The 10,000-nt window shown below is 47.1% G+C and overlaps 1 protein-coding gene across 2 annotated transcripts in view; it reads right to left on the bottom strand.

The window, feature by feature from the left end:
* Positions 1 to 10,000, bottom strand: part of gab2 (GRB2-associated binding protein 2) — a 58,870-nt gene that overhangs the window by 25,850 nt on the left and 23,020 nt on the right. For both annotated transcript variants that reach the window (XM_062552465.1, XM_062552466.1), the window contains exon 2: positions 7,873 to 8,173. In XM_062552465.1, the coding sequence (XP_062408449.1) occupies positions 7,873 to 8,173 (301 nt within the window). The remainder of the gene's footprint in view (positions 1 to 7,872; positions 8,174 to 10,000) is intronic.

Here is a 10,000-nt window from a genome sequence, read left to right as displayed (position 1 = left end):
GTTTCTTAGTGTGTGTGTGTGTGTGTGTGTGTGTGTGTGTGTGCGTCTGCGTGTGCTTCAGCACTTGTTATTCCATAGTTAAAACCACCAGGGAGGGATTTCCTCACATTACACTCCAAACCACGTCTGCAGCGGCTTAACGCTAAAGCCATGGTGTTGTGTGCTCTGCTCTGCTCTGCTCCACAGAGTGGGTGGGTCCCATCTCAATGGCTCCCACCCTCCTCCCCTGCAGCATCAAATGATCACAGGCAGGGCCATTGATTGCCTTTGTCTTGGAGGAGAGCTGCCACCTTTTCCCTTCTCTGTTTTAGCAAGGGGGCTGGTGCAGGGCTTATCCCAAAAGTCTTGACAAGCATTTGAAAGTCCCCCCCGGGGGGCAGTTGGGCTATCATGGGGTATTAGCCGGCTTTTCCTGGCCCACATACAGAGCGGGGTCTAAAAATGTCAAGCTTTTCCAAGAGTTATCCACGGAGATCTCCCATGAAAGCCTGCCACGCCATGGCCCTCGGTCGGAGTTCATTACACGCTGATTCGTCATCCTTGCATGTTCAGACCAGCGGGGCCGGAGTTTTGTCTCGGCGGCCGCATGATTCAACGCCCAAAGAATGACACCTGGAAAAACGCCGACGTGCCAACAACGGCCGAGACCGCGCTGGAATGCGCTGACGGGCGGGCGGCCCCGGTGGCAGATGTTCCCCCGACTCGGCGGAGTCGCGACGGAATCGGAAAAAACACTGCGTCGCAGCGCGTGGCTGTCGTTGGGGGCTGGGGGTGGGGGGCTTGGGTCACTGGCTGGGCATGTGTCTGGCGGGCCGGTTCAACGGCTGGACAACTCTCTAATAGAGCGGACATCTCCTCGGGGACCATGCAGAATGCCTATTAGACCCTCGGATACACTCGTCTCATGGATGACTGTGTTAGATGACAAAGGAGAGGGAGGGAGGGAGGGAAGGAGAGAAAGAGAGAAAGGGAGAGAGAGGGGAGAGAGAGAGTGAGAGAGCTAGAACGAGAAGAGAGAGGCAGAAATAGGAAGGGAGGGAGAGAGAGTGAGAGTGAGAGACAGACAGAGAGAGAGGGGGAGAAAGAAGAGGGGAGGCAGAGAATGTTGGGATGATCTATTGCCATTTCAACCTATTTTAGGTTGAGACCTGGAGGCAAAGGCATACTTCTGAATTTATGCATGAGGAGGGGACTCACTGTATTAACTCCTATGTATACGTGGCCTCCATCAACACCTTGTGAGCGGGATATAATGTAATGTTTCCAAGAACCCTGGGAAACAACGTCAAATTTGACTACAGTTCTTTTCTCATGTGTTTTGTTTTAGGTTTTGTGTTGACTGGGCCACAAAGGCAGAGAGCATAAAGCTTAATTTCCCGGCAAAATAACAGTGTCAGAAAGAATGGCAGGACAAGGGCGACTATAGATGGAGTTAAACAAGAGGAAATCAAACCTTTGTTTTTTTGCCACACGCCCTGTTATTATGGCAGACTAAAATAAACTGACTAGAGAAACAATCATAAGAATTAGATGGGAAAACAACCACTAAAGAGTCTTTACTCTCCACTCACAAACACACACACATACACACACACACACACACACACACACACACACACACACACACACACACACACACACACACACACACACACACACACACACACACACACACACACACACACACACACACACACAGGCGTACCTGCTATACATCCAGCTGAGACTGTAGCATTCAAACTCATGCCCAAAGCAGTCTTTGCTGTACGTGACAGAGGCAACATGAGACTGAATAGTAACAACAAGGTTCAACAGCTCACAGAAGAACAAAGGTTCATTCGGGTGGTCAGCACACACTAAATAAAACAGCTAGGCACACTGACAGTTATTTACAAATACAATGAATCATTTAACAGACGCTTTTATCCAAAACGACTCACAAAATGACAATGACAGAGAGACAAGACACCTTAAAGAGAGGAGGAGAAAAGGAGATGAATACTCCAGGACAAAAGACAGAGACACAAGCTATAATCATCTGACATAGAGAATGCGGGGAGACAACAGAGATGACAAAAGCAGAAACAAAAAAACAATTCGTACTTTGCCCGCAATGTTACAGCTATACTGGCTGGTGGGCAAGAACATCATTCTACAGCAACGAAACCCAGCGAACTAATCGAGGATCTTGACAGGACATCACCAGTTTTACTACATGAAAGTTGCCGTTTTGAGGTGAAAACAACACGCCTATCAAGCTCAGTCGCCGGCAGCGTTTCTTGCCCACCACCAGGTATCAACGGTGGTCACGTGACTGCAAAGTATGAATAGAAAAGGCAGAAAGAAAGAGAGGAGGAAGAGAGGAATGGGGGGAAGGAGAGAAGCAGGCAGACATGCAGAGAAACTGAAGGAGAGGAGAGAGAGCAGAGAAGTGTGGAGAGGGCTGTGTTACATGGCATACTGGACCAGCAATGAAGAGCGGCATATTTACCAGCTGTCACATACATGGGCCACACAAGACCTCCTTTACATCCCTCAGTGTGTGTGTGTGGTGTGTGTGTGTGTGTGTGTGTGTGTGTGTGTGTGTGTGTGTGTGTGTGTGTGTGTGTGTGTTAGTATGTGATGATGGCTGAACATGAGTCACTCTGTGAGCTCTGACCATGCACCTGCTCCTGTGTGTATGTTTGTGTTAGCTGAGCACAAACCCTGCGCATGTGTGTGTGTGTGTGTGTGTGTGTGTGTGTGCAACTGGCCATTATGTTATGAACTCCGGGGGCAGATCAGTGCCTATCTCACAAAAACAAAAAAACAGGGTCCAGCGCGGGAGCAGGCAGGCAGGCAGGGTGGGGTTTGGAGATGAAGAGCAACGAAAATCAATAAAACCTTTCAGACAACGCTGCCATTTGGCAGAGCCGCGCCGAGCCAACTTTCTCAAATGTCATGCGATGGGGGGGAGGAGGAGGAGACGAGAGGAGGTGGAGGAGGAGGAGGAGGAGGAGGAGGAGGAGCAGGGGAGAAAAACAGCTCATCAGCAATGATATCGAGTTGCCAGGGATTGTATTTTATCTGTTGTTTCATCAATTCCAGGAGGGGAGGGGAGGGGAGGGGAGGGTGGGTGGGTGGGTGGGTGGGTGTGGGGTTGGTGGTGGTCTAGCATCGGACATCTAGAGGCAGTGAGGGGACAACTACTCCCTGGATAAAGCCTGTGGCAGGATAGCCGATGGCAGAGTCAGGGAGGAAGCAAGTTTTCTTGAAAAGTCTTTTCTTTTATTTTTCTTCTTTTTCAAATATCTTTTTCTTAAAATTGCAATTACTTACAGTGTCAGGAATGGTCAAAAATGCAAAACAAAAACTGTTCAAAACGGAAAATAAATGGGTATCAAGTTGCCAGGCTATGTCTATCAATAAAGACCCTGCACACTTTACCATATATGACTTTCCTCTGTCCCAGTTCTCTCAGCAACTATCACTTTGCACTGTTCTCAACAACTGAGGCCATGGGGCCTAATACAGCCTTAAGCTAACTGTAGCCCCACCCACTAGTTTACCCCATTGCTAACAAAAATCAATTATCTAAGTAATCACATAATAATAATCAAATAATAAACCAAATAAACAAACAACCAATATACAAAGACATACAAACGGTTTCCCCCTCCAAAACCACATTTGTAGACATATAAATCCCATAATAATGATAAACACAAAAACACCCCTGCAATAATGGTTCCCACCACCAATCACCCGCAAAACCCCTCTATTTCAACCATGTGGAACATTCCCTCGGTTTCCCCACGTAACCCAGGAAGTTAACCGGAGTTCGGGACGGCGGTGAGTTAACTATCAACGGATATGTAATTACAAAGCTTTTACCCAAATAAATGAGAAGTTTGACAGCCAGTGTGGACAATTTCATTCTATGATACCAGGAGACGTTAATACAGATGGGAGATGAGAATGACAATGAATATAGTTCGAGGTGTATATATGAATGAAGTCACGCACAAACATTTGCTATCTAAGAATGCCGGTAGGCCTTTCCCTGCACCTTAAACAGAAATGCATGCTAGCTGGTGTTTATGGCAAACGGTGGTAAATGACATTGTGAATAGTAAACCAGAAACAGAACAGAGTAAACGGTAATGACTGATATGACATGGAGAACAGCGGTAGCACAGTTTAAATGTTAGCGCCGCGTTTGGCTGGCTGCACGCTGCGTGAGCACGTCACGGCTCAGTCCGTGACATTTGCCCCCCCTTCTGGAGATGCCCCCTGTGGCATCCTAGACAGGAAGTCTGCTGTACAGTTCAACTTTCCAGCCCTGTACAGAACATCAAAGTCAAATGGCTGAACTGCCAAGAACCACCTTGTGATCCTCGCATTTGAGTCTCTCATGCGACCCAACCAAGACAATGCTCGGTGATCAGTCTCTAGGACAAATTTGCGCCCAAGCAAAAAATACCTGAAAGAGTCCAATGCCCACTTAATTGCCAGGCATCCTTTCTCCACAGTGGAGTAATTGCACTCCCTCGGCAGCAGCTTGCGACTAATATAAGCCACAGGTTGGAGTTGTCCACTGTATTTGCAGAACGGAACTTGTCGGAAGGGGCCGCTCCTGTCCTCCTTAGGCACCAGGATGATGGGGCTGCTCCATTCGCTGAAGGAAGGCTCGATTGCTCCAAGCTGCACCATCATGTCCAGCTCCTCCTTCAGGACTGGCAGCAGGCGTTGTGGTACCCGGTATGAAGGTTGTCTCACCGGCTGCTCCTCCAGCACGATCCGGTGTTCCACCAACGCTGTCCGTCCTGGTCGCTCCATGAAGAGGTCTTCAGGCAAGATCTGGCTGAGCTCACGCTGTCGTCCCTCCGGCAGATGACTCAGGTCCAGCTTGCTCTTCTCCTCCTGGCCCGGCAGGTACTGCTCGCTGTACTCCTCCGCCAGGTGCTTCGCCCGCTTCACCGACTTGCCCAGGAACTTCTTCAGCTGCGTGGTCTTTTGCTCCAACTTTCCTCCATCGGTGTCTGTGAGGGGGGCCGAGGACTTATCATCGTCCGACTGCGCCGAGTCATTTCTGATGTACTCTTTGGTCCTCCTCATGATGTGCAGGGTGAGGGGGTTGATGCCAGTGGGGAGCTTCTCCTCAGCCTGGATCAGAGGGATCTCCTCACCGGTGTCCAGGTTCTTGATCATCACGCTCGCCAGGATTTCCTCATCAGTGAGCTCTCGTCCTGAGTTAATTTCATATTTTTTTAGCACGGCTTCTTTTAAAAGGTCAAAGTCCAACGTGCTTTCTGAATCCATAGCAACGAATGCACTCCGGGCCTTGCCGGTCAAGAGCGGAATGAGATGTATGGCCCAGTCATCCTTTGGCCAGTCAAACGCTGTGGCGAGATGCTCAAAGGTGGTTAGGTAGTGCTCGATGTTATCAGCTTCTTCCAGCTTAGCCATCTTTGGTTTGTAGCCTCTAGGTCCTCTGCTCGGGGTTGATGGTGGCTCCCGTAAAGGCTCCTCTGGGTCTGGTAGAAGCGGTGTGTTCCCCCGTTCCCGGGTCACCTCCACCTCCAGCTGCAGCTGAGTCACCTGATGCGTGAGGACTTGGAACTGATGGGCCTGCCTGGATGACTCCTTCTCCAGCCTCTCATCTCTGGCCCGTTGCACATCCATAAAAGACTCGAACATCTTTGCCAGCCGGTTGATAGCAGGATCCGGTGTGGCGGGTTCTGGAGTGGGCTCAGTTGGCTCAGTGTCGCCCCCTATCGCTCCAGCTTCTCCCACCTTCTTCTTGCTGGCCATCTTGGCTTGCCGCAGTACTTCACCTCCGTCTGACTCTTCTATCCCACTTCTGACACCAAATGTGGCAGGATAGCCGATGGCAGAGTCAGGGAGGAAGCAAGTTTTCTTGAAAAGTCTTTTCTTTTATTTTTCTTCTTTTTCAAATATCTTTTTCTTAAAATTGCAATTACTTACAGTGTCAGGAATGGTCAAAAATGCAAAACAAAAACTGTTCAAAACGGAAAATAAATGGGTATCAAGTTGCCAGGCTATGTCTATCAATAAAGACCCTGCACACTTTACCATATATGACTTTCCTCTGTCCCAGTTCTCTCAGCAACTATCACTTTGCACTGTTCTCAACAACTGAGGCCATGGGGCCTAATACAGCCTTAAGCTAACTGTAGCCCCACCCACTAGTTTACCCCATTGCTAACAAAAATCAATTATCTAAGTAATCACATAATAATAATCAAATAATAAACCAAATAAACAAACAACCAATATACAAAGACATACAAACGGTTTCCCCCCCCAAAACCACATTTGTAGACATATAAATCCCATAATAATGATAAACACAAAAACACCCCTGCAATAATGGTTCCCACCACCAATCACCCGCAAAACCCCTCTATTTCAACCATGTGGAACATTCCCTCGGTTTCCCCACGTAACCCAGGAAGTTAACCGGAGTTCGGGACGGCGGTGAGTTAACTATCAACGGATATGTAATTACAAAGCTTTTACCCAAATAAATGAGAAGTTTGACAGCCAGTGTGGACAATTTCATTCTATGATACCAGGAGACGTTAATACAGATGGGAGATGAGAATGACAATGAATATAGTTCGAGGTGTATATATGAATGAAGTCACGCACAAACATTTGCTATCTAAGAATGCCGGTAGGCCTTTCCCTGCACCTTAAACAGAAATGCATGCTAGCTGGTGTTTATGGCAAACGGTGGTAAATGACATTGTGAATAGTAAACCAGAAACAGAACAGAGTAAACGGTAATGACTGATATGACATGGAGAACAGCGGTAGCACAGTTTAAATGTTAGCGCCGCGTTTGGCTGGCTGCACGCTGCGTGAGCACGTCACGGCTCAGTCCGTGACAAAGCCATCTGACAAACATCACTCTAAACAACAACTCGAAACAACAACATGTACAACTGTCCCCATTTCAAGCGGTGTGTGCTAAAAAAAAAAAAAAAAAAAAATCGAAAGACTAACACATCTGAGATTAAGAGAAACTGTTGACTCCACACTATAACGTCTCGTGAGTTCTGTAAATGTTGTTCCACATGAGGGCGGATCGTGTAGTAATTGGGACCTTTGGCTATAAAAAAAAAAAAAAAAAAAAGACTAATGCTGCTTTGTGCCGACACGGACATCCAGGAGAGACACAGAAAAAGAAGACTCCAGAATTATGGAGCCACTGGGACAATCCCAGAGAATGTGTACACAGCACAACACAATAGGCAGTGCAGAGAGAGAAGTCACATAAACAGAGAGAGAGAGAGAGAGAGAGAGAGAGAGAGAGAGAGAGGGAGAGGGAGAGGGGGAAGGAGATGATGAGATGGATAGAGACAGCGTTTACGATTAAGATGAGAGAGTGAACGCGTACAAGAGAGAGTGGAGGAGGCAGAAGAGGGATACAGGAAGTGGAGGCGAGCGAGAGCGAGAGAGCGTGCGAGAGAGAGAGAGAGAGTGAGAGAGAGAGAGAGAGAGAGCACTACACTTGGAGCCAGAGCACAACCAGAAACCCAACAGGCCTACACTCTAGTAAGAGCTTTGGTCTGAACCCTTAAAAAGGAACCACTAGACCCATGGCACTTCTGTTGTGGAAGAAGGCTTTTAAAACATGTTTAACATACTTCAGCATTGGGTGTTGGGGTGCTCTCCATGCCTTTTCATAATCTGCAATTTTCTTTCTTTGGTGTCTGTGAAGAATGCTTATAAAGAATATAGTGCTAAGAGTGTGAGGATATTTAATGGTCTGCTAAGTCCTCTAATCACCAACCAGATGTGACATTTTCAGATGGGAACATATAAGGAGAGTGAAGTGCATTGTGGGACTTGTAGTCCACCTACCGTGGTTCTCGTCGGACTGGTTGAAGCCGCAGAGCTGGCAGATGGAGCGCACCCAGCGGCTCATCTCCTCCTCGGTCTCGGCCACCAGGTAGAAGGTGCGCTCCGACGTCTTGATGTCGAACACGAAGCTGTCCTGGAAGTCCTTGCGCTTGAAGGTGAGGCCGGCGTCCACCTGCTCGCAGAAGTGCAGGTCGATGACGCGGATGGGCTTCTTGGCGCTCTCGCTCTTGTAGTACTCCAGCACGTCGGGGTCGCCGCTCATCCGCCCGCTGCGCAGGATGAACCAGCGCTTCTTCCAGGCCTGACGAGAGAGACACCAAAGAGGGTCATTCATTCATTCATTCACTCACCCATTCATTCACTCACTCACTCACTCACTCACTCATTCAACCTTTACTTAGGAACTCTAGGAAGTTCATTGAGGGTAGTCCTCATTTTCAGTGAACCCAAGCTAAATGTGCTTTTAAATTGATATGTGCATTTAAATGTGTTTCATCACCATTCTGAGGGAGAAATAGCAGAATGCGGAGCTATTTGACTCCAGAGGTACTGTATTACAAAAAGAAAAAGGCCCTTTACAAGAACATACTAGAAAATGTATGCCGGTCCCATCGTCATCTAATTTTTACGTTTTAAGTAAAGGTTTACCAACAACAACTACAAATCAGCCACTATAAATCAGTGTCCTTTAGACAAATGAGTCACTGTATGCTGTACGTGCTTATAGGAGATTTTTTAATGATAATGTATAGAGGTAAAATATTTGTACGGTGTGTGTGTGTGTGTGTGTGTGTGTGTGTGTGTGTGTGTGTGTGTGTGTGTGTGTGTGTGTGTGTGTGTGTATAGTGTGTTTATATTTAAGTAATGCCATAACAAGTTTACAACAGCTATCGTCGGAAAAGGAGCCAGCTGCCAGTGAAGCACTTTGCTTATTTATCTCTGGCTCGGAGAGTCTCAGAAAGAAAGCAGCTCAGTAGAGGGCACAGTGCTCTGTTCTCTCTCTCCTCCACTGGAACAGTACAGGGGCCCACGGGCAGCAACACATGCCCATATGAACCTACTATATGTAAATACACATGCACGGACGCACGCACGCACACACGCACGCACACGCAACGTACTCATACGCGCAGGTACGCATGCACGCATGCATGCACACACACACACACACACACTGACACACACACACTGACACACACACACACACACACACACACATACCCTGACACATACACACACACACACACACACACACACACACACACACACACACACACACACACACACACACACACACACACACACACACACACACACACACACACACACACACACACACACACATGTTGCTTTCATTCCCTGTGAGGGTCCTATGGGAACTTAATCAAATGCTCTTCCCTTTGCTCGTAATCAGGACAGGAGAATGGCATACACCTAGAGTTCCTTTTTTTGTATTTTATGCGTTTAAGCGTCGTACGATGAGGAACATTTCTAATCAATAACGATAATGCATTTCTATATTTAAACTCGGTGTTTATCTTGGTTTTCAAAGAATGACACTAGCGTGAAATGTGAGATAAGCGGAGCAGCAAAGATGGAATGACAGATTATGTTCGCAAGAAAAATGCACATATATTTGAAGTATGTGTTTGATGTGTGTGCGTGTCTGTCTGTGTGTGTGTTTGTGCGCAGGCGTGGGTGTGTATGTGTGCCTGTAAGTGTGGTGAGTTGTAGACAGGTGGCACGACTCAAGATTTCCTGTTCTGAGGTACCTGGCTGAGTGGGAGGCTGAGCAACAGTCCAAACACAAAGAAACAACATAGACGTTAAGACATACACAGACAGAAACAACATAAAATGTTAACTCACACACAGACAGAAACAACATAGACATTAACACATACACAGACAGACAGAAACACATCATAGATGTTAATGCATACACAGACAGTCCAAACATGATTCAACATAGGCATACACAGTCCAAACGCAAACAAACAACATAGATGTTAATGCAAACACAGTCCAAACACAAACAAACAACATACGTTAATGCACACAGACAGAAAGAAACAACATAGATGTTAACACATACACAGACAGTACAAACACAAAGAAACAACATAGA

The sequence above is a fragment of the Sardina pilchardus genome, chromosome 13 (assembly GCF_963854185.1).
Source record: "Sardina pilchardus chromosome 13, fSarPil1.1, whole genome shotgun sequence".
In the NCBI taxonomy this organism is placed as follows: Eukaryota; Metazoa; Chordata; class Actinopteri; order Clupeiformes; family Clupeidae; genus Sardina; species Sardina pilchardus.
This window is presented reverse-complemented; position numbering and strand designations above follow the sequence as displayed.